General features: G+C 41.1%; 1 protein-coding gene across 2 annotated transcripts in view; it reads left to right on the forward strand.

The window, feature by feature from the left end:
• LOC132815071 (1-phosphatidylinositol 4,5-bisphosphate phosphodiesterase gamma-1-like) overlaps nucleotides 1–25,402 on the forward strand; it is a 203,018-nt gene that overhangs the window by 166,289 nt on the left and 11,327 nt on the right. For both annotated transcript variants that reach the window (XM_060823772.1, XM_060823773.1), the window contains exons 26-30: nucleotides 1,933–2,157; nucleotides 6,193–6,341; nucleotides 8,911–9,025; nucleotides 13,624–13,785; nucleotides 21,914–22,002. In XM_060823772.1, coding sequence (XP_060679755.1) covers nucleotides 1,933–2,157; nucleotides 6,193–6,341; nucleotides 8,911–9,025; nucleotides 13,624–13,785; nucleotides 21,914–22,002 — 740 coding nt within the window. The remainder of the gene's footprint in view (nucleotides 1–1,932; nucleotides 2,158–6,192; nucleotides 6,342–8,910; nucleotides 9,026–13,623; nucleotides 13,786–21,913; nucleotides 22,003–25,402) is intronic.

Here is a 25,402-nt window from a genome sequence, read left to right on the forward strand (position 1 = left end):
TTGAGTTACTGCCGTCCTCAAATTAAATTGTCACCATTGGATTATGTCAGGCTCCTGCCTTATCTCATTATTAAAGCACACTGAGATGTGTAGATCGTTTGTACTATAGTTTTCAGATATTTTACCATGGGATGAATGTTATATCCTTGCTTGCAGTTTTTTAGATAGAGTGCACATAAAGTAAAATGGGTAGTCAGTCCACCATTTTCCATCTACCTCGCACCAACACTCCATCTTACAGAAGGTGGGAAAGCATCAACTGCCTTAAACCCATTGAGCTGAACAATTAACTACCCCACTAAGGGCCACATTATGACTTTGCAACAATTTTCTGGTCTGTGAATGGAGTCAGAGGGAAAGTGGAAAATCTTTGATAGTATAGGCTCTTGAGCAGAAAGGTAGGATATCTATCTTGGGAGCTACCCTGTTGGTAACCTAACCCTTCACTCTGATGGTATCTGCCTTTTGCTCTTCTCTATTCCCTTACTGCCTACCTGAAGCCCAGAAGACATCTTCACCTCTCCCTCAGGATTGCTTGTAATCCCAGCAGTTCATCAGTCATCGGAGAGGCTAATAGCTATTAAGTTAATTTGTTTTAGTGTATCATCAGTAATAACAGATGATGCTAAATCATATGTAGCTGCAACCCAGAGAGGAAGGTTCTGACAAAGTCCTGCATCAGTCCAAATTCGAAATAGTGGAATTAGCCAATAAGTGTTTATTAGCTTACAACAGCACCGTTTTACCCCTCTTCTATTGAAGATATCCAGACTCCAGACATCAGAACAATGCAGTGACCATACTCTTTTGGTGCTGCTGGGATTACAAAGCTACCAGTCAATCAGATGGATGCAGGACTCCCCACGTATGAGTTCAGTCTCCCTTCCTGTCCCACAATCAGTGAAAAAAAAATCTGTCGGAATTGGGGCCAGGACTTCTATATCTGCAGCCCCAAAATGATTTTGGAGAGGGTACATCTGATAATGTGACAATCTAGGCCTGGGTACCTGAAAAGAAAATTTCCAGCTCCTTCAGAGCTCTTGTTAAACAAGAACAAATCTCCAGCCCGGATGATGCAGAATTTTTACAAAGCCATCCTTACTCCCCTAAGGTATCTTTTTGGGAAACAGTGCTAGTGTCTCACAAAGCACCAAAATTTCGGATCTGGAATGCGAGAAGCTCCAAAGAAATCCCTGGCCCATTAGTAAAACATTCTCTGTGTTATATAATCCATAGTAGGAGTTATTAAGTGCCAAGAAGGTCAGGATATCATTGAGGACATCAATACACCATTCTGTCCCCAAAACCTGTCCCACCATTCAACAAGATTATGGCTGATCTTTTTGTGTATCGAATTCCATGTTCTGATCTACCCCTTATCTCATAAGAGTTTATCTGCCTCGGCTTTGTAATGTTCAATGACTACATTTTCATTGCCCACTGAGGCAGAGAGTTTCAAAGTTGCGCAATCCTCTGAGATAAAAACATTTCTCCTCATTTCTGTCCTGAAGGGGCAACCCCTAATGTTTAAACAGTGTCCTCTAGTTCCAGACTCACCAAAAAGAAGAAACATCTTTTCCGTATCCACCTTGTCAATTCCATTCAGGATCTTAGAAAATTCAATCAAGTTACTCTTCACTCTTCTAAAGTCCAGTGGAAAAAAGACCTAGTCTGTCCAACCTTTCCTTATTAGACAAGCCCACATTGCAGTAAATCTCAATCTAGTAAACTTGGAACCATCTTCAACATATTTACATCTTTCCCTCCACAAGGAGACCAAAACATTACATTGTATTAGCGATGTGGTCTTGCTATAACTGAAGCATAACATCCTTACTCTGGTGTTTAATTCCTCTTGGATGCATTCCATTAGCTGTACTAGCCATCTGTGTATTGTTGTTTCTTTCTGACCTGGTGTTGCCTCTTCTGCAGAGATTGGAACAGACAAGGCCTGTTACCGAGACATGTCGTCCTTCCCTGAAACAAAGGCAGAAAAGTATGCCAACAAGAGTAAAGGCAAGAAGTTTCTTCAGTATAACCACAGGCAGCTGAGCCGCGTCTATCCAAAGGGACAACGCTTGGATTCCTCCAACTACGACCCACTGCCAATGTGGATCTGTGGCAGCCAGCTGGTAGCACTCAACTTCCAGACACCAGGTAAACTCACCACTGGCAAGCAAGGGAACAAGTTACAATCACTCAGGAAGCAGGGCCATTGGTGACAAGCAGCCTTGGTGTGTTATTGGATTTGGGTTTTGTTCAAGTAGAGTTTAAACTAAGTGATTCAAAAATATCCATAGTTCAAATTCATCAACTTCATGATGCACCACTCTTCAAACAAAATTGCAAAGTTCAAAAAGTTCAAAATCAATCAAAATTAGTTGTAAAACTGTATAAGATGTTAAAACCCTTTGATAGACCCATAGGAATTACCAAATTAGAAGCAAGTTATGGAGCTCGAGTTTGTGTTGACTCTTTGCAAGAATATTTAAAAAGTACATGTTTACAATGTTGTATTGCCAGTGGGCTCCTGAAGGTTATAGGTAGTTTTGTGTAATAGAAATCAGAAGCAGTCCAGGTCCACTGTTTACTGGAACACTGGATGCAGCATTGTGACATGGTGCGGTTTTTCTGTAGTATGGATACCAGTGGTATGAAAGGTGCTTAATAAGCCATTTTACACCTTCCACTTAGCTCAGTTCCTGGTAAAAATCACAAAGCAGTGACTAATCCATTTGCAAACCTCTACAAACTAGTCTGCTTCCTGGCTTGCTGTAGTCATGTGAACTATACCACAAGGCATACTCAGTATGGGCAGCCATCTAAACGAAGTTCTAGTAAAGAGACAGTTCAAGCAAGGGTGTACTCCCTTGAACTCATAGCATGGTGTCAGAAGTGGAGCTAAGATTGAGAGTTAAAGAATGGTCATAGGAACTCAGCTACTGAAAGAAGAAGACAGAAAGGTTCAGAGCTGCTGCAAACTGCCACTAGATATTGAAAGGCACCACAAAGGAAAAGGAAGCAAAGCAGGAAGCTGAAGCTGGCTCACTGGATGAGAAACATGATGGCTATAAACCTTCCTTTCTTGAATTCAGTTGAAATGAAAGGTGATATGACACTGAACTGACAGTTATTTTGTTATGGCAAAGCAACAAAATTTAGTTAACAAACCAGAGAAGTTATAAATAAATATATTTTTGTGGACAGAGTGATACAAAGTGTATTCCACACTAAATCTCTCTGAAGAACAGAAAAAGATCAGAAATTTTGAAAGTCAAGATGGCATAGTTTGAACCCAAGTGAGCATAAATTGTTTCATGTACATTAGATTAGATTACTTACAGTGTGGAAACAGGCCCTTCGGCCCAACAAGTCCCAGTCGAAATGGTGGTTTTTTTCATCCGTGTGTAGGGCTATGAGGAGAGAGCATTGCGTCTTTTTGTGGCTAGCTGGTGTTCATGTATCCTGGTGGCTAACTTTCTTCCTGTTTGTCCTGTAGTGTTTGTGGTAGTCCTTGCATGGAATTTTGTAGAATGGCGTTGGTTTTGTCCATGGGTTGTACTGGGTCTTTTAAGTTTGTTAGTTTTTGTTTGAGAGTGTTGGTGGATTTGTGTGCTACTAGGATTCCGGGAAAGATCAAGGCCAAAGGACAAGTTACAAAAGGTCATCAAATAAAGAATGTCCAGCATGGAAAAAAAAGTTTTTAACTCCAAAAAGCTAAACGGATTTGCACAAAAGCATTTAGCTAGGAAGACAAACAAGTCTGTAAAGTCTAAAATGCCAATTGCTACAGAGATGTTGGACATCAATTCTGAAAAATCAAGCATAGGCACTAGAAAGAGATGTCAGACAAAGATTCAGCTGATTCAATCTACTTTATAGAGCAGATTGGCAACTCATGCCTAAAGGAGATAAATGGTTTGTAACTTTTGTGATGAAAACAGCAGAATAACATAGAACATAGAACATAGAAAAATACAGTGCAGAACAGGCCCTTCGGCCCTCGATGTTGTGCCAATCCAAGCCCACCTAACCTACACTAGCCCACTTTCCTCCATATGCCTATCCAATGCCTGTTTAAATGTCCATAAAGAGGGAGAGTCCACCACTGTTACTGGCAGGGCATTCCATGAACTCACGACTCGCTGAGTAAAGAATCTACCCCTAACATCTGTCCTATACCTACCACCCCTTAATAAGACAACCAAACAAACATGAACCACCAGATAGATACCAATGCTTCCCACAGCATTATGATGCTGACTTCTTGAGATCACCTGATGATGATCCAAAAGTAAAACTCTCAAAGGTAATGTTGAGTCTCTCTAATGGAATGATACTCATCCCAAGACGACCAATTTACCTGAAAGCCCTATGCAATAGCAAGATTGAGGATCAGGAATTCCAGAGATTATACTCGATGCTGAAGTCACTCTACTCAGCAGAAGCAAGATAACAGTTTGGACGAGTGACCCTAAAATGTCAGAAGAGATTTACAGTGTTTCACAGACCACATTGATGGACAAACAGGATAAAACATGCGAAGTCAGCTGAGAAACAGCGTGAGGGGAGGGGGCTATTTAGATAGAAATGCAATACTGTATTGATATGCTTCTTAGTTTGCTTTGTCATGTGATCTAACCACAAGGCACACTTACTGAAGGCCAGAATATCAGCAAGGGTGTTTTTAGAACATGCAGAGTAAAGGATCTTCCACATTCAGCATGATGACACCCTATGTTTTCACAATTTTGATTAACGGCTTTGCTACTACAGTACTATGTTGTCAGGTCACCTGTCTGACATCAATGATCAGATACACTATGATCAGATAAACATTGGAAAGATCAAAGTTTCAATTTTCACTCTACACTCATTATCTTTGTATACTAATCTTGCAACTTATTTCAGTGTTCATAGCCTCACTGTTCTGTTCAAATTCAAATTGTTTCCAAATCCAATAATGTTTCCAACCCCACATTCAACCAACTGCAATATCATAAACATCTCTTTAAAATATAATTCTTCAATCAAGATTTTGATCAGTCCTGCTAATCATTTCCTTTGATGATTCAGCATCCATGTTTCTTTACATCTTCATGAATGCATCTATTTAGGATTGCCTGGAATGTCTATGTATTAAATGCCTGCCTGAAACTAACCCAAAGGCAGCACTTGAATAATTTTGCTTATTAACTATAAGGCTACTGGACATGGGAATTAATACATGTTTTAAATAGGAAAATCATCCAGAGAATATTCCATTTGTGATTGCTAAAAAAAGGAGTGCTGCTCTATGTTCTGGGTGACCCCAATAGTAATAGTGTGAGGGCAGTAGAAAGACATATTATGCAATCTCCAGGAATGTATCCTACCACATTTGACAATCTTTACTGTGAAACGTGTTTTTTTCCTGTGTTAGGGTAGTTATTATTATTGCTGTTATCAGCACAACTCAGCATAAATATTGGCCTGCACCACCCTCTGCTGAATTGAACAATAATTACAGAAACAATGTAGCATCAATGAAAAATGACTCAACCATTGCCTATCTGGCTTGGTACATTAGCGAATTACTTTGTCTACCATCATGCATATGTTACACTTACACTTGTCCTTTATATTTTACAGATACATCATACATATGAGAAAATCCCCTGATGGCTCCTTTACTAAATGTGGATTGGAGCCATACGTAGAAAAGCTCATTGAGTTGATCCAATGATTAGCTAAGTTTGACATGAGCTGAATGAGCTCATCTCAGATGTGTTGGGTATTAGGGATATAATGCTTGAGTTTAGTGCTCCTCAGCTAGGAAGACAATTGAATTAATTAGGCATCTCTTCCCCATTGTGATTCATAACACTTTGTGAGACTGTCTTCAGTTGTCAGTGAGGACTTCAAAGAATTCTACTGCGAAACTCGCAATTTATGAATATGAGCTCTCACTTAAGGTTAACTTTCCATAGCTGAAAACGTGAGAAAGTGTACATGGAAATGGATACTTTCTTGCTTTTCAGCTGTGAAAATCAGTATCAGTACTTGTGGAGCTCCAACATTAGACAGAGAATTCTCCAGCTAAAGAAAATAGATACACGTAAGTACTGGGAGCTGTGTAGGAGAGTAATTGACATTATAAAGAGGATGTTAACTTTAAATCTGAAAGAACTTTGAAATACCTTTTCTCTGTAGATAAACCAATGCAGCTGAACCAGGCGATTTTCACAATGAATGGAAAGAGTGGCTATGTCATGCACCCTGACATCATGAGAGATGAGAACTTTGACCCTTTTGACAAGAACACTCTCAAGGGTGTGGAACCAATCACAGTGCAGCTTCAGGCAAGTGGCAGCCACTTTTTTTTATCGCAAGACACCTGATTAATTTGAAAACTATGAGTAGGAATTTTAACTCTTTATGATGGGTAGGAATGGAGTGGGAGCAGGGAAAATGGAGCGATTCAATTTCCATCTCCATTACACTGAATGTAATGCTGCTGGTTTTGGTCCCTGCTGGAATTGGAACCTGATGTATTATTTGTAAATTCACATGGATCCTGATGTTAATTTACCTGGGGCTTGCACATAGAAACACCACACACTTTGCTCATTAAGTAAAAACAGGTTTGCTGTTTCTGTTGAGATAACGAAGGTCCTCCATGATGAGGATGAAAATTTCCTTTGTGGAACCAAAATGTATGATTGTCTTTCAACAAAGAAGCTTGCAAGCTCTTCCCACCTATATGTGACCAACCTAAACTCCCTCCCTGTCACGTACCTGCAAGCTATTGGCCACCCAAACTCTTCTGACTGACAGTTTAAATTATTTAAAATAATCCAGGCCTGAATCTTAAGAAATAGGCAATTAGTTTGTTTTGTATCAACATTCTTCAACTGCAGACTTAAGAAGAACACCTTTTAAAGAACATTTTTACATTGCCATTCTACCCCAGCAAATTTGGAATATTGTTTCCCAAACTCATCAGAAGTAGGATTAACAGAGTGAAAGGAGATGTTTGTGCATTTTCTGTGTATTCTTCCCTGTTTGTTCAGGTTTGCCTAGACACCACAGGTGATCTTTCTCATATACCATCCTCAGAAATATATATGACTGATTGCTCCTTTAGCCTCAATTTCTACTTCAACCCAATGTCTCACCACAACAAAATGGCTGAGGTTGCTAAGGGTACCTCAATGCAGCATTAAGCCACAGTAAGTGATATCTACTTGCTTTGTGTGCTGCACCAGTTTTGACTTACCAATGTATCACACACTGCACAGCTACATAAACTTCTCTTCCCCTACCCTTCAGTTTTGTGCTTGTATCTGCTGAAGAACCAACACTGGATTGGTTGGAGCTTGTCCTTAGGGCTGGTGAGAGCCAGCTCCAGATTTATGTGACTGGTCGCTATTCAATAACAGGTATATAGCGAGAGAGAGAGAGAGAGAGACAGACACTGTGTGTGTATGTGTGTGTGTGCGTGTGAGAGAGAGACAGAGACCGAGACCGAGACAGAGACAGAGACAGAGAGAGACAGAGAGCCAGTGAGATACGGAGAGGCTCAGAGACAAATCTGGGTTCAACTTGTGTACCTACTGTGTACACAATCAGGACAATCGATAAACCATAGCAGGTAGCTCATGAATTGGAATCTGAACATCACTGTATCACTGAGGCAGCAAGATAGACTCTTGTTCTTCCTTAACAATGCAGACATTTTTGTTCTATTCTATAGGAACTGACTGTTCTCCATCTACCTCAAATTCAGAAAACAATCACAGAAAAGAACCATTGTGGCTCGGCTGGCTCTTTGAAGGAGTTACTTAATTAGTCCAACAACCCTGCTGTTTGCTCATATCTCTGCAATATTTGTTTTCCATTTCAAATATAGACCTTGTGGAAATTATTATTCAGGCAATGCATTCCAGATCAGATCAATTTGCTGCAGGAAAGGATTTCTTTCATCTGCTGTTTGATTCTTTGGCCATTCATCAAATCTATGATGGTGCATTATCTAGCCATGCTCCTGTGCCAGCTGGAATCCCTGAATGGTGGATCTCTGGTTTTGACACTTGCTTAGCCCTGACATACTGTAACTTGCAGCAACATTAATGCTGTCCCAATACAGACTGAAATGACTTGGTTTCCCACTAGGTTTCTACACTGATGACTGAATCAATTATTTGGGAATGGGCAATTTATAAGGTGATAAATTCTCTAATTGATGAGACCAAAAATAAACTTAGAGCACATTTCGTTGAGTATCTCAGCCAGGGCCCGTAAGGACCAGCCTGTCCTCCCGGTCACAGCCCATTCTAATTCCCCTTCCCAGTATGTCTCCAACATGTCCAGCCTCAGTCTCCTCCATTCCCACAGTGAATCAGACTGCAAATTGGAGAAACAACACCTTCATCATCAGCCTGCAGCCCAGAGGACTCAATATTGAATTCTCTAACTTCAAATAACCATCTCACCTATCCCCCAACTCCCTTTCCAGGCCAGCCTCCTCTCTTCCATCCCTCCAAATAACCTTTTCTTCCAGCTACTAATCAGATTCATTCCTCCTGTCAACCTACCAGGTCGTACCCACCACCTGTATTCACCTATCACCACCTCACCATTCCGACCCTCTCCCCACCCTTAACCCTTTCCCCCCTGTTTATATGTAGCTTCCCCTACACCTCTTCCATTCCTGAAGATGGGTTATACCCAAAACATTGACTTCCCGACCTCCTGATGATGGCTAGCTTTCTGCCTTCTTCCATCCTTCTGCCAGTCTACTTTGGATTCCAGCATCTGCAGTTTTTTGACTCTGATATATAAATTCGACATCCTCACTATTTGTAAGAAAGAATACATGAGAATTTGTGGCTGTGCATCCTTAGTGACTTAATTCTCTTAAACTGACAGATCTTGGGAGCACGACATTTGCCCAAGAATGGAAGGAGCATTGTTTGTCCATTTGTTGAAGTGGAAGTATGTGGAGCTGAGTATGACAACAGCAAATACAAAACAGAGGTGGTGGGTAAGTAAAATTTCTCTTCCACAATATGGTGACCTGATCATATTCCCTACAAAATTCTCTCTTTATCTCCCTATTTTCCATCCCTTCTCCCTCCATTGAATGAACTTTTTTTATGGGAAGGGACGTGGGCCAGATCAATTAGTATTCTTCAAATGATCTTTGATATTAATAATAATAAGAGGTGTACAAAGCAAGATCAACATTGGCGAGATCAACATTCGCAAAATCAACATTATTTGAAGTCAGAGAAATCCATTCAGCAGTCTGATAATGACAGGGAAGAAGCTGTTCTGAACTGTTGGTGAGTGTGTTCAAGCCTCTGCATTTTCTGCCTAATGGAAAAGATTGGGAGAGCACTTCTGGCCTGTGAGGGGTCTTTGAAGATGTTGGCAGCCTTTCTGTTGCAATGAGAAGGATCAGTGGAGTCCATAGATTGAAGGTTGGCTTCCATAATGTTCTGCACTGTGTACACAACTTTCTATAATTCCTTACAGCCTTGAGCAGAACAGTTGCCATACCAGGCCATTACGCACCTGGATAAAATGCTTTCTCTGGTGCACCTGTAAACGTTGGTGAGGGTCCTTATGGCCATGCTGAATTTCCTAAGCCACCTGAGGAAGAAGAGATGTTATTGTGCCTTCTTGACTATTGCATCTACATAGGAGGCCCAGGAGAGATTGTTGGTTATCGTCACTTCTAGGAACTTGATGCTTTCGACCCGCTCCACTTCAGCTCCGTTGATGAGGCATGTCCTCCTCATTTCTTCCTGAAGTCAATGATTAGTTATTACGTTTTGCTGAAATTGAGAGAGAGATTGTTATCAATGTACCACAACACCAAGCCCTCTATCTCCTTCTTGTACCAATACAGGATATCAAACATTGTTATTTGATATCTGTCCTCCCACGATGGTGTCTTCAGCAAATTTGTAGATGGTGTTCGTATAGAATTTGGCCACACAGTCGTGACTGGACCATTGTGGACTGAGAACCCATCCTCGCAGGGCACCAGTGTTGTGGGTTATCGTGAAGAAGGTGCAGTTGTCTATCTTCATTGATTGCAGTCTGTGGGTCAGGGAGCTGAGGATCCAGTTACAGAAGTGGGAGCCGGGACATAGGTCTCAGAGTTTTGAGATTAGCCTGGTAGGGATTATGGTGTTAAGGGTGGAACTGTAGTTGATGAATAGGAGCCTGATATGGGTGCCCTTGTCATCCAGCTATTCCAAGGATGAGTGTAGGACCAGGAAAATGGCATCTGCTGTGGACCTGTTTCACCAGGAGACCAATTGCAGAGGATTGAGGCAGGCTGGGAGGCTAGAGTGGATATGGACCATGAATAATCTCTCAAAGCACTTCATGATTATGGAGGTCAGAGCAACTGGGCATTAAGGCATGTTGCATGTGCTTTCTTGGATACTAAGATGATGGTGGTCTTCTTGAAGCAGGTGGGGACTTCGGATTGATTAGAAACATTTCAGAACCTCCAATGATTGACACAATAAAATTAAAATTCCATGCAAATCTGACATGAAACCAGAAAACAATGTAGCCTCTTATTAGATCAGGTAATGTGCATGAAAGAATTATAGTTAATATTTTAAGGCAATGCTCTTGGTCAGAGTTCCAGCCCTTTTCTCCAATAATCTGTATGTTATTTTCTCCTTTCGTTGTGTTTGTTTACAAAGGTGAGTAGAAAATGGAATTGACACAAAGTGGGAAAGTAAGTTGTGACGAGGATGCAGAGAGGCTAAAAGTGAACTGGGACAGATTAAAAGAATGATAAGAACATGGAGTATAAAGTGAATAAATATGAAGTTACTCACTTCAGTTAAAAAAAGGAAGAAATCACAATATTTCTTAATTGCTGAGAAGCTGGGAAGTAAGATTGTTTCACAGGGACCTGAGTGTCCTTGGTCAAGAGTTACTAAAAATTGGCATACAGGTGCAGCAAGTAATTCAAATGACAAATGGAATGAAAGCCTTCATCACAGGGGGATTTTAGTATAAGAATAAAGACATGCTGTTGTTGTTAAGAGCCTTAATTGAGACCTCACCAACTGTGAGTTGTTTTGGTTTCTTTTTCTAAGCAAGAACATACTTGCTGTATAGATGGAGTGGAATAGAGGAGAGACTGTGAGTCTGTATGCCTATAGTTTCAAAGAATGACAGGTCACCTCTTTGAAACTTATCAAATTCTTGTAGAGTATGACAGGGTGGATGCAGGAGAGATAATCTCAGTTTAAGGAGTAGGCCACGTAAGATTTTGATAAGGAGACATTTAGTCACTGAGAGGGTGGATCTTTGGAATTCTGTCCCAAGGCTATGAAATCTCAATAATCAACCCAATTCAAGATAGTAATTGAGACTTCTGAGGAATAATGACATCAAGAATCACCAGCCAGGGGAACATCCTATCTACATCAACTCTGTTGTGCCTTGAAAGAATTTTATAAGTTTCCATATCATCACCCACATTCTTTGAATTTCTAGAGAATTTAGATTTAGTCTCCTCAATTTCTCCTCATAAGAAAATCCCACCATGTCCAGAATTGATCTAGTCAACCTTCATTTGTACACCCTTTATGATAATATATCCTTTCTTCAATAAGGGTACTGAATTTGTGCACAGTGCTCCAGATGAAGTGTTAGTAATGAGTTATACAACTGCAGCACGATTTTTTTCATCCTGTGCTCAAATCCCTTTGTGATGAGGCCAACTTAGCATTTGCCTTCCTACTTGTTTACTGCACCTGTCTGTTAATTATAATTGACTTGTGAACAAGAACAATAGGGTCTTTCTGGCCACTTGCATTTCCCAGTTACTCGTCATTTAATAAGTATCTTGCTTTTTATGTTTTTTTACTCAAGTGAACAATTTTACACATTCACTTTGTCTTTTGTGGTGGCTGCATCCCAGATGCACTAGGCAAGTATTCTTGGCTTCCCAATTAGAGAGGAGGCCACCTTTTTTGTCCCACCTATGATGCAGAAAAACGGATGGGGGTGAGGGGAGTGCTGGGCCACATAACTGGAGAGTTGAGACCTTTGTGGCAATTAATTGACTACTTAAGAACTTAAATTGCAGGAGAGTTGAGGAAGCCGTCCTTGAATCTCCTCAACCAACATTGGTTGGTGAGATGGCGAGAAGGTGAGGAGTATCTCTCCAAGGCCAACTCACCCACTTATTTCCCCTTCTCACTACCCACCTCATTATCTCCTGGGATAGGAAAATTCCATATATCGCAAGGAATCTCTAAAAATGAGCATGCAACAGACCCAGGCATAAAACAGGGAAAACTCCAGTGATGAGTTAAATACACCTAAAATATGATTTTCAGGAAGAACGTACTACTTAATTTTGAATTTCCTTTGAATTTCCTAAAATCAGAAGAGCACCTTCTCTTGTGTAATGATTCAGTTTTCTGCACCCATTACTCTGTAAATATACAAAACATGAGTATGTACAAAAGCTATAGCCCATCAATGATACACACTGCAAAATATCACTTAATAACTGTCACCACAAAAATATGGCAGATCCATTGTGTGCTTCTCCTACTTTCATAAATGAACCATTCTAATCATCTTGTATAATCTGCCCCTTACTATAATACTTCCGTTTTGATTTAATGCATATTTGTTTTTCTCAGTGTTTGTCCATTCCCTTGGGAGTCACCTGTTTTCTAGCAAAGAGTTTCAGATGAAGAGCTTATGCTCGAAATGTTGACTCTCCTGGTCCTTGCTGACCAGTTGTGCTTTTCCAGCACCACACTTTTTGACTCTGATCTCCAGCATCTGCAGTACTCACTTTCATATACACTGGCAAAGAGTTCCGTATGCACTGGCAAATCTCTGAGCCCTCACTATGTTGTCATTCTCCCCTTGTGAGCTTTGTCTGTGCATGTCAACCAGGTTAGGAGTCTAGCAGGCACTGTTGAGTTCCAACAAACAGTTTAGCAAATCTGCTGCTTCGTCTTTAAAAGGAAGAAGTTAGACACTGGTATGAATTGTCACATCTTTATACTGTCCTAGTTGACAGCAGATAAGTGAATGACCAATCATGGGATGCTTTGATTTATATGGCACAGGTTTGCCCTATTCTGTATGTTTACTTACTCAGCTATTGGCAAAATGAGGGGAGAGTCACTGTTAAATGAAGCCCTTTTATACAACGTACCTTCTGCTATGAAACATATGTGAGACTCCTCCAGTGATCATGTTGTAGAAAATGCTGTCAGTTTTATGTGCATACTTAATGTATTATTCACCATTTACTCAGTTGGTAAATTTTCTGTCCAGTATTGAATTGAGTGGTGCAGACCAGAATGGTCACCAATTTTAGTAGCTGGTCTGTGTTGAGCTCAGCCTAACTGATACAGTTAACTTCAAAAAGAAGGGGAACATCAGCCAAGGTTCCAGCTCTGGTCACCAACCCTGCTGGGAAAAGGCAGGTAAGGAATGTCTGTTTATTGGAATTATGCAGAATGTTCAGGAGAAAATTCAGGTAAAAGGGAGGAGAAACGTGAAGAGCACAGTGAAAAGAAATGTTTTTGAAAGCATTAGTTGAGTGCATCTCTTTCTGTTTTATGTTTGCTCCAGCGGATAATGGATTAAATCCTGTCTGGCTGTTCAAGCAATTCGTCTTTGACATCAACAACCCCGAGTTTGCCTTTTTGAAGTTCATCGTGTACGATGAGGACATGTTCAGTGACCCCAACTTCCTCGCTCAGGCAACCTATCCTGTTAAATGCCTTAAAACAGGTAACTAGAATCCTAGGAAGAAAAATATTATTTAACTGTTTTTAATAAATTTGACATTGTGAGGGATGACAATTCTGGGATTATATTGTCAGCACAGTGCGCATTCACGTTTGCTAGAACATGGATTTAGTTCAGAGATATTTGTCAGCCCTTGTTCTCCCTGTGGTGGGCTGGATTATAAATTGAGTGGTATTTAATGTGCTCCCTTTCACCATGATGAGTTTGGTGGTGGGGCACATTTAATGAAAAGGGGGGGGATGGCAAGTGGGTAATCTATCACCTGACCAACTCCATCCCATTTAATCCCCAGCTACTGCCCTAGCTAAGTGTCTCATCCTCTGCCCATCAAGGGATAAGTTTGCCATGTAGGGAATATGACAAACAATCCTGTGCAATGTTGTTTGCAGAGTCTGTAGTCCCTTCAAAGGCACTCAATGAATGAATGATGGATCTCGCATTGGGAAATTGAAAAGGGTGATGGGGCATCAAGAGCTGACCTCCCCGAATCTTCACAACCTCAATCTAGCCACTATTCAACTATGGCTGGTTTCCAAACTTCAAAGTGGGCAATTACTGCCAATCCCAGTAACACTGTCATTCTGTCAGATCTGCTGACCTCTGACTGGCGGCTCTCAGTGGACAGGTTGCTACCATCAGGGTATTTTACCCTGGTGAAGTCTTGGCACTGTTTAGTAGAGTGTGTGAGGGGTATTTAGTATGGCAGCCATTACCAGAAAGATACAAAGTACTGCTCTCATCAACTCTTCAGCTGGTCAGTGAGAACCCCGCATCTCCATTAAGTACTACTCAATTATCCAAGGCTGTGTATAGCAACAGTGACCCATTTAATTCTGTCCTTCCTGTGCTGGGCAAATGGCTCACTGGGATAAGCAGAAAGACTTATTTAAAACTTCAACATATGTCACAGCCAGAGTAAGTCTTTCTCTCTTGGCACAACACATTATCTGCCATCTCCTTTTCCTTAGCATATGAGCCAGACTGAAAGTGAATTATGGGTGATTTTGTGGGACTTGCATCCCCGAATGTCTCTGTAACTCATTGTTTGATTGATAGATTCTTTGTAGATAAACAGTGACATGACCACCTACTCAATAGGCTGAATTGATATGGAATGTTTTGGAGACCAAAGGAGAGCAAAGAATGAAGGGTCGTTGGGATTGGACAGCAAATGCTCACCCAGACAGAAAAGTCAATATCCTTGAATGAATGAAAAAATGGTGTTGGTTGTGGTGGCTTTCTACTAGGCCTCAGACCAAATTAGGAGCATTATGCTTCCAAAGATTTCCCTCTCATATCTCAGCCACTGTTTTTGTGAACACAGAATTGAGCAATTCAAAGCAACAAGCATTTTTTAAAAAAATATCACAGCACAGTGTTTAAATGGGACCATGTCTCTGGAGAATAACGCAAAGGATAAATTTCAATTTATACAAAAGCTATTTTCTGCTTGGGGGTTTGACCCATTTTAAGTTTTGTGTCAATGGAAATCGAATGCTGTTTCATCTTCTTGAACATAGGCTGCTTTACTAAATATGCATTATATTTCCCATGCCATTTTGAAATAAACACTATGCACACAATTTATTTTAATTTAATCCATGAATTACATCTCAATAAATAACTGTAATATTTGTTAGGAAAAGGTCATTTATATCACAACCACATCACCCAATCTTATACCAAATGGAATCAGATGGGGAGACAGTGGAATCCCGACCTACAGTCGGGGAGATCCTGGCCTAGCATTACAGATAAACACAGCCAGTGAGCACTGATACTCATGGAAACTAGTTTCACATCTTTTCTGTTTTCACATACTGATTCTAAGATTTTGAGGTGCCGTTGTTGGATGGGGTGTACAAAGTTAAAAATCACACCTCTATGACTCAATAACTCTGTGGTCAGGTTGTAGTCCAACAGGTTTATTTGGAAGCATTAGCTTTCGGAATGCTGCTCCTTCATCAGGTGGTTGTGGAGCATAAGATGATAGGACACAAAATTTGTAGCAAATGTTTACAGTGTGATGCAACTGAACTTATACATTGAAAAGGCCCGTTTGTTAAGTCTCTCATCTTTTAGAATGATTATGTTGGTTTCAGTTTTTTTTCATATGTAAATCCCAGAACTTTCTTAAAGTTACATTCTCAAGTGAAATTTAACAATAGGTGGCATGTTGGCCCAGATAATGCATTGAGGGAGTGAGGATCCCTGTGTGAGGCCGTCGGTGCCCCAAAGTTCAGATTGGTTCTAATCTAAAAAGGGATTTACAGAATCTTACATGGATTCCTGTTGTTTTTGAGCAAAATAAAATGTAATTCTGCAAGTACAAATCTGACGGCTGCAGATACATTTATCCGTGACAGTATTTGTAAGGGTGACCACACACAATTCTTGTGGAGACAAAATCCTGTCATCTCACTGAGAAAATGTCATGTTGTGTGGCAGTATCACCGTGCTAAATGGGACAGACTTCTAGCAAGTTAAGTCTGGGCATCTGTGAGGCACTGTGGGCCATCAAGAGCAGCAGAAGCATACTCTAGCAACTTCTGCAATCCAATGCCTAACAAATACCCCATTCCATCGAAATGGTAGTCCATTTATGTTGTCCATAGAATCCCTAAAGTGTGGAAACAGACCCTTCGACCCAACAAGTCCACACCAACTCTCTGAAAAGTAATCCACCCAGACCCATTCCTCTACCCTATTATCCTATATTTACCCCTGATCAATGCATCTAACCTACATATCCCTGAACACTATGGGAAATCTAGCACAGCCAGTCACCTGACCTGCACATCTTTGGGCTGTGGGAGGAAACTGGAGCACCCATGCAGACACAGGGAGAATGTGCAAACTCCACACAGACAGTCGTCACCCAAAGCTGGACTCGAACCTTGGTCCTTGGTGCTGTGAGGTAGCAGTGCTAACCACTGAGCCACCATGCCACCCTTAACCACTTGACCATTACGATCAGGGAGATCGACTCTGGTTCAATGGAGAATGCAGGAAGGTATGCCTGGATCAGCACCAAGCATATCTAAAATTGAGCTGTCAATCTGATGAAGCTGCAAGATAGTACTAGTTACCTGCCAAACAACATAAACAACAAGTGATAGAACACAGCTAAGCAATTCCACAACAAAAGAGTCAGATCTAAACACTGTCGTCCTGCCACATTCAGTTGTGAATGGTGGTGGACAATTAAACAACTCACTGGAGGAAGAGATTGCACAAAATATCCCCATCCCACATCAATGCAAGGGGCTGAAGCATTTGTTACAATCTTCAGCCAGAGATATCAAGTAGATGATCCAATTCCTCCAGAGGGGCCCAGCATCACATAATACAATCTTCAGTCAATTCAATTCATTCCACATAATCTCAAGAAATGGCTGATGGCCGAATATACTGCAAATACTGTGAGTCCTGACAAAATTACAGCAACAGTACTGAAAACTTGTGCTCCACATCTTGCTAATCCCATAGCCAACCTGTTCCAGTACAGCTACTGTACTGGCATCTACCTGATAGTGTGAGAAGTTTCCCCAGTATACCCTGTACACAAAAAGCAGGACAAATCCAACCCTACCAATTGTCTTCTCTCAATCATCAGTGAAGTGATGGGAAGTGTCGTCTACAGAACTATCACGCAGCACTTGCTCAGCAATAATCTGCTCAGTTTGGGTTTTGCCAGGGCCATTCAGCTCCTGATCTCATTACAGCCTTGGTTCAAGCATGGACAAAGGAGTTGAATTCTAGATGTGAAGTGAGAGTGACAGACATTGACATCAAAATGCATTTGACCAAGTGTGGCATCAAGCCCAAACAAAGCTGGAATCAATGGGAATCTAGGAAATTTCTCCACTGGTTGAAGTTACACCTGGCACAAGATGATTGGAGGTCAGTGATTTCAGCTCCAGGATTCCCGGCCTCGAGTGAAGGCAGCACGGACCCCCATCCTCGGGTGAAGCCAGCATGGACCCCCAGCCTCGAGTAAAGCCAGCACGGACCCCCATCCTCGGGTGAAGCCAGCACGGACCCCCAGCCTCAGGTGAAGTCAGCACGGACCCCCAGCCTCAGGTGAAGCCAGCATGGACCACCAGCCTCAAGTAAAGCCAGCACGGACCCCCAGCCTCAGGTGAAGCCAGCACGGACCCCCAGCCTAAGGTGAAGCCAGCATGGACCCCCATCCTCGGGTGAAGCCAGCATGCACCCCCAGCCTCAAGTAAAGCCAGCACGGACCCCCAGCCTCAGGTGAAACCAGCACGGACCACCAGCCTCAAGTAAAGCCAGCATGGACCCCCAACCTCGGGTGAAGCCAGCACGGACCCCCAGCCTCAGGTGAAGTCAACACGGACCCCCATCCTCGGGTGAAGCCAGCACGGACCCCCAGCCTCAGGTGAAGCCAGCATGGACCCCCATCCTCGGGTGAAGCCAGCACGCACCCCCAGCCTCAAGTAAAGCCAGCACGGACCCCCAGCCTCAGGTGAAGCCAGCACGGACCACCAGCCTCAAGTAAAGCCAGCACGGACCCCCAGCCTCGGGTGAAGCCAGCACAGACCCCCGGCCTCAGGTGAAGCCAGCATGGACCCCCAGCCTAAGGTGAAGCCAGCACGGACCCCCAGCCTCGGGTGAATCCAGCACAGACCCCCAGCCTCAGGTGAAGCCAGCACTGACCCCCAGCCTCGAGTGAAGCCAGCACGGAACCCCGGCCTCGAGTGAATCCAGCACGGACCCCCATCCTTGGGTGAATCCAGCACGCACCCCCAGCCTTGGGTGAAGCCAGCACGGACCCCCAGCCTCAGTGAAGCCAGCACGGACCCCCAGCCTCGAGTGAAGCCAGCACAGACCCCCGGCCTTGAGTGAAGCCAGCACAGACCCCCGGCTTCGAGTGAAGCCAGCACGGACCCCCATCCTCGAGTGAATCTAGCACAGACCCCCAGCCTTGAATGAAGCCAGTACGGACTCTCACCCTTGAGAACTTCAAGGTGAGCCAGAGTGCAGTGGACTCAGTGGATTCGTCTGCTCCATTTTACTTGCTTGCAAGGACTGTAATTATTAATTTTTTATTATTCTGTTCTTCTAATTTATTCCTAAGATTTGGTACTTTTGTACGTAAGTGGTGACTTTGTAAACTTTTCACTGTACTCGTGTGAGTACATGTGAAATAAACTTAATTCTAATTCTAATCCAAAAATACCTCAGTGGAGTGTACTAGGTCCAACCATCTCTAGCTGCTTCATCAATGACCTTTCCTCCATCATAATGTCAGAAGTGGGGATGTTCACTGAAGATTGCACAATGTTCACTGAAGATTGCACAATGTTCAGCACCATTTTCAGCTCCTCAGATACCGATGCAGTCTATGTTCAAACACAACAAACCTAGTCAATATCCAGGCTTGGGTTGATAACTGGTAATAATAACATTCACACTACAGAAATGCCAAGCAATGGCCATCTTCAAAAAGGAGAGAACCTAACCATCATCCTTTGATGTTCATTGGTGTTACCATCACTGGGTTCCCCATTATCAACATCCTGGAGAATACCATTGACCAGAAACTGAACTAGATTAGCCAAAAAAATACAGTGGCTACAAAATCAAGTCAGAGGCTAGGAAGACTGCAAAACTCACATCCTGACTCCTCAAAGCCTGTCCACTATCTACAGGTACAACTCAGGACTGTGATGGAATACACCCCACTTGCTTGGAAGAGTGCAGCTCCAACAACACTCATAAATTTTGACACCATCTAGAACAAAGCATCCCACCTGGTTGGCACCACACCCACAATCGTTTAATCCTTCCACCACTGTTGCTCAGTAGAAGCATTGTGAACCATCTGATAGGTGCACTGCAGCAATTCACCAATTCTCCTAAGATAGTATCTCCCCATAGTGGGCGGCACGGTGGCACAGTGGTTAGCACTGCTGCCTCACAGCGCCTGTAGACCCGGGTTCAATTCCCGACTCAGGCGACTGACTGTGTGGAGTTTGCACGTTCTCCCCGTGTCTGCGTGGGTTTCCTCCGGGTGCTCCGGTTTCCTCCCACAGTCACAAAGATGTGCGAGTCAGGTGAATTGGCCATGCTAAATTGCCCGTAGTGTTAGGCAAGGGGTAAATGTAGGGGAATGGGTGGGTTGCGCTTCGGCGGGTCGGTGTGGACTTGTTGGGCCGAAGGGCCTGTTTCCACACTGTAAGTCTAATCTAATCTAAAAAAAAATCTAATCAAACTCATGATCACTACCACCCAAAATGATAAGGGTCGCAGATATGTGAGAAAAACACCACCTGCAAGTTCCTTCAGTGTTGCTGGGTCAAACTCCTGGAATTCTCTCCCGAATGACATTGTGCATTTACCTACAGCACATGGACTGTAGCGGTTCATGAAGGTAGCTGACCACCACCTTCTCAAGGGCAAGTATGAATGGGCAATAAATACTGGCCAGCCAGTGACACCCACATCCCGTGAATGAATTTTTAAAAATACCAACTTATGCCTCCCTGTCCTTGTCCTCTTTATGCCAACTTTATGCATACCCATGCATCCCCAACCACTCTCTATGGCCCCTGATACTGCCCAGGCCAACACATATGTAACCAATGAGCTGTTTTCATTTAAAACCAACCTGTTCAGACATTTTATGACAGACCTCTGCAGCAGTTGGGATTTGAATCCATGTATCCTGGCCATGTGGTAGGGACATTAGCACTGCACCGCTCACTGAATCATCAATGAGCTGTATAATAACAATGGCAAATGTAGTACTCTTGTCAAAAAGCCCACTCCCTCAGAAATATCCTTTGAAAGAACAACTGTTCCTGCAGTCCTATATAAGCGTCAATCAGTTAGACAAAAATCAACAATAGAGCACATATCTTAATTTTATCTATGTGAACATTGAGATATTGACAGGGGAGATGCCCGAAAGTAGATCTTATTATAACCACTTAAAGAGGTCAATTAAGCAAAGTCAAGAATTTATGCTTAAATAGCTTCTGCTGAGTTAATGATTTTATTGGTTTGGTCTATAATCTCAACATGCATAAGGACTGGTAGAAACTATTTGCGATTAGAAACATCTTAAGAAAAGGATGCTATATAAGTACAGCTTCTTGTTTTTGAAGCATGGTTTTCTCCCAAAAGGATAACATTCTACTAGCACTTTTTAAAATTTGTTTTTATATCTGTGCATTAGCATTCCATTATTTCTAACATTGACATCCAGGTTTCTTTGCACCTTCACAGTTTCTCAATTCTCACTATTTTTTAAGACCACACTTTCACAAATTGTTTGCATCAGGAAGGATACCACACCTCTCATCTACCTGAAATTAACTTTAAAATATATTCAGAAAATGTCTTTGACACATTCACAAGGGCACTAGGGATGGGAGATAAATGCTGACCCAGCCAGCGGTGTCCATGTTCCAGAAGTGAATATAAAAAAATCTTATCATTAGATCTGAATTCACCACTGGCAAATAATCAAGAAGAAAATTCATCAATCGTGGGAATAAATGCATACCTGGTCTATCAAAGGGAGAAGTTTATTTTGCATTATTTGACAAGGACAGCTACTGTTACTGTGATTCTGAACATCTATGGTCAGGGTTGTACATTAACTTGCTTCAAACTCATTTTTGGTTACTGTCAATAGAGGGCTTGATGTTTAAGCTAGGCCCTTGAATCAGTGATATACATATCATGTTGTTCATGTATCAACATGAATACTTATACATATAAAGACCAATGCTCACTTAGTTCTCTCAAATCTATGGAGACCAGTTATTGCATGCATTTAGTTTAAATGCAGTTGCTTCACTGATTATTCTAATTGAGTTGAAACTTTACTTTTATGAATGACCTTGCATACCTTTATACTTAAACTACTGTGCAGTTATAAATCTCCAAACATCAAACTTGTTGTGTAAATGCCAAGCTGTGTTCACAAATCATAAGTGAGGGTGTGTGTGCATGTCTGTGCATGTTTGTGTATGTTGATATTGGGTGGGCTGAGATTGCATTGTACTTTTCTGAGCTGTAGTTGCCACTGACTATCTGTAATGCCTTGATGAATGGCAAGATCTTGTTGTATTTACAGGTTACAGATCTGTGCCTCTGAAAAATAGTTACAGTGAGGAATTGGAGCTGGCCTCTCTACTTGTTCACATTGAGATAGTCAATGCCAAGGTAAAGGTTTGTTTTTGAACTATAGTGAACAAATTAACCTTATATGATGTGGATAATGATGGTACTGCTCAGTAAAACAAAATTTCTTCACAAAAAAAATCTAATCATGATAATTCACAGATTGGCATCTATCTGTTGCATCATTTAAAATTTAGTTTTATGCAAAGAATCACTCACCTATGTGTTTTCCAAAGTCCATCATATATAGATTCTTACCCATTGAATCCATTGGTATATTCTTACACTTGAGTTCATTCTTCAGAGAATCCTCTCGGTGAAACAATAATCAATGAATCCTTCATATATTTTGTAATAAATCCTCACTCCTAGGGACCAATAATGCAATCGTGAGCACCTGAAATCCTGGAAAGCTCAAAGCAGTGTATGCTCAGGTTGTTGTTTTGAGTTCTATGCAGCATCCAGCAAACTCCATACTCCATAATGGTGTTAACCTTTTTCTCAAGGAGAATGTTTTTAAGATAACGTTAGACTGCTGTTCCCTTGAAATAATCTCAATACCTCAGCAGGGCTCCAGATACTAAGAGCTGCTTTGGAATATCCACATCAGAGGAAGTTTATTTGGGGTAAAAAGTAAGAATACATATTTTTTTCTCCTTGACCTGAACCATCGCTCTTTTTATTTACAACTTCAAACTGCCATTCTGAGGGATTTCTGTTCCTCCTTCTTTAGAATAGGAGAAATGATGATTTCATCAACTGCTGACAACTGATGCTCAGTCAATGTGTTGCCCTTAGTCCATTAAATGTTCTGCAGCAAGTGAATCAGAAATTGATTAACTGAAATTTCCAGCATAATCATGACAAGGAACTGCCATGCTACTTGGATCCATACTCAATAAAAACTTACCCAGGGAATCCATTATGAGTATTAATAAGTAATTGTACATAAAGTTCTTTACTCAAATTTCGTGGTCAGTTACAAAGCAACAATTCTCACTTCTGACTGAACAAAGATGAGCATTAAAGTCTCTGTTGAATGAATTTCATCTTTTTCCATGTTAATTTCATTCCTGTAGCAGCTAAAGGGATCTCTAGTGTCCAGTAACAGTAATATAATCAAGAACATTAAATAACCAGTTCGTTTCTCAAAGATAGCAAATGAGGGAGTAAATTATTCTTCACTTTTTAATCATCTTATGAAGAGCAAAAATAAAGATTTGAGTATACACAAAAGATTAAGCCAGAACCTGTAATATCATAAACAACATTTTATTATTTGCAATCAAAATACATGGTTTCTATAATAGTGGAGAAACTTAAAACTTTTCAAAGATAAACTTAGTTTTCTAGGGCCAGAGTTATTACCTGGTATTAATTATGACTTAGTATGTCATTAAAAATTACAGTTACATCTCATTCAATGAGGTGCAACTTTTTCAAATTTTCTTGTGGTGGGATAAAATATGGGAATTCCCACCAACTCAAGAGAATCTTTAAATTTCCATCTGTGAAGATGCTGTTAAGATGCAGAGTATCAATTGTAGTAAGTCCCAGATTTCTCTGTTTGGCTTTCCATGTTCAGGTACCAGAGATGCTGGCTGCATCGCAGCATAATGATGCTCAATTGTGACAGTCCAATTGATTCAATAAATCAATCAATTTTACTTTTTAATCCAAACAGAAATGTACTTTACATACATTGTATCTGTGTTTAAAAAAAAACATAAAAATGAATAACAATGACAAAAGAAACAAAATTACACCATCACGGAGATCTAACTTTTGATTCAAATATATATTAAACACCATACCAATGCAAGAAAAGAAAATCATAAAGTGAGTGCCAACCTGACTGCAAATCCAAAAGGGCATTAATGAGTTAATGAACTACCTTGTCCTTGCTCTAAAAGATGATAACCCTTCCTTGAATGCAACTAGTGGTAATTCTGAAACAAGGAGTGATCATCATTGTTCATGACACTTTTCTTTTGTTAAAATTCTTCAAAAGCAACTTCACCATCTTTCAGCACAAATACAACATCCAGGTCATTGGTACTTATTCTTAGAGTCCATCACTGTAAATTTTAGTGTTCAGAAGTGACAGCAATACGAAGTATAAGATATCCATCGATCACTATCAGTGATACTGCTTTGACCATGATGTCTATCAATACTTGACCCTGGAATGGTATTAATGATGGGATATTATGTCAAGAATTTGGCATTTACAGATTTTTACCCACAAAATTCATCACAAATCATGGTCACTTATACTCTTCATGTATACCACTGACAATATGATAAGATAAATTTTTTTCTTTGTGAATTTGTTAGAGAAACAAGAAACTGCTCTAAAATATGTGCAAATTAGCATATTTGTAATGGCTCAACAATTGTTTGTTCTGATTCAACCATCAATGGTGATTTCCACTAGATGTTCTGACAATCGAAGATGGAGATAATTGGTTTTTATATGATTTCATCTTTTCACCACCAGGGGGAATATGTTCCTGTATCTTCCCTGTAGTACATTCTGGGTAAAGTGAGTCACTGGAGTTGACATGTGCTCTGTAGCTACTCTGTCTAAAACTGATCATGGGGCTCTTGACCAATAATAAGAGTCAAATGCACTGGAGAATCTTTTAAACTGGAGACATCTTGTAACCTTCAAAATTATGATTTTTTCAGTAGATTATTTCATGTGCTCATTATTTAAAAACTGCAGTGAAAAGCTAAGATTTGGGCTTTCCTATGTTTTTTTGATCCTTACCAGTAACTATTCCTGCATTGAGATACTATTAAGCTGTCCTTCTGGGAGCTGATGTCCCATCTGTTTAAAGCATGAGTGCTGCTTGTGATATTTGACATGCTGTGCATTCACTTTCTTCATCCTTTGTGCAAGGGATGATATGAAAAATATGATGTCCCCAAGCTCTAAATAAGGTGTCTTATTTCCCATTTTATTAAACACACGTTTTCCTCCATACTTATTGGTACTGGAGCTAAAGGTGCCCTGACCTCTTCCTCTTTCCTGGCATGTTATAGTCATAACCCAGTGTAAGGAATAGGTATCTATAAACAATATAGGAAAATCATGTGAATGCCTTTTTCAAGGAAAGACAGCCTCAGATTTCAACCTTCACAGGAATTTGGCAAGGGACTTTTCTATATTCCCCTTTTACCTCTTACAGAGCATGTAAGGTTAATACTGAACCCCTTATTTAAGGCTGAGAAAGACTGATATTTGGCCTCTCTGTGAATCAAAGGAGTGAGCAGAAAAGTGAAGCTGATGTTGATGCTCAGCCATGGTTGTATTGAACTGAAACAGTCTCAGCAGGGCATACTATTTACTCATCTTCTCACTTACGTTCTGAAGCACAAGTAAAGAATGATCAATGACATGTTGGACTTGGGGAAGGACACTCTCAGATTTCTGGGA

Source organism: Hemiscyllium ocellatum, chromosome 4 (genome assembly GCF_020745735.1).
Source record: "Hemiscyllium ocellatum isolate sHemOce1 chromosome 4, sHemOce1.pat.X.cur, whole genome shotgun sequence".
In the NCBI taxonomy this organism is placed as follows: domain Eukaryota; kingdom Metazoa; phylum Chordata; class Chondrichthyes; order Orectolobiformes; family Hemiscylliidae; genus Hemiscyllium; species Hemiscyllium ocellatum.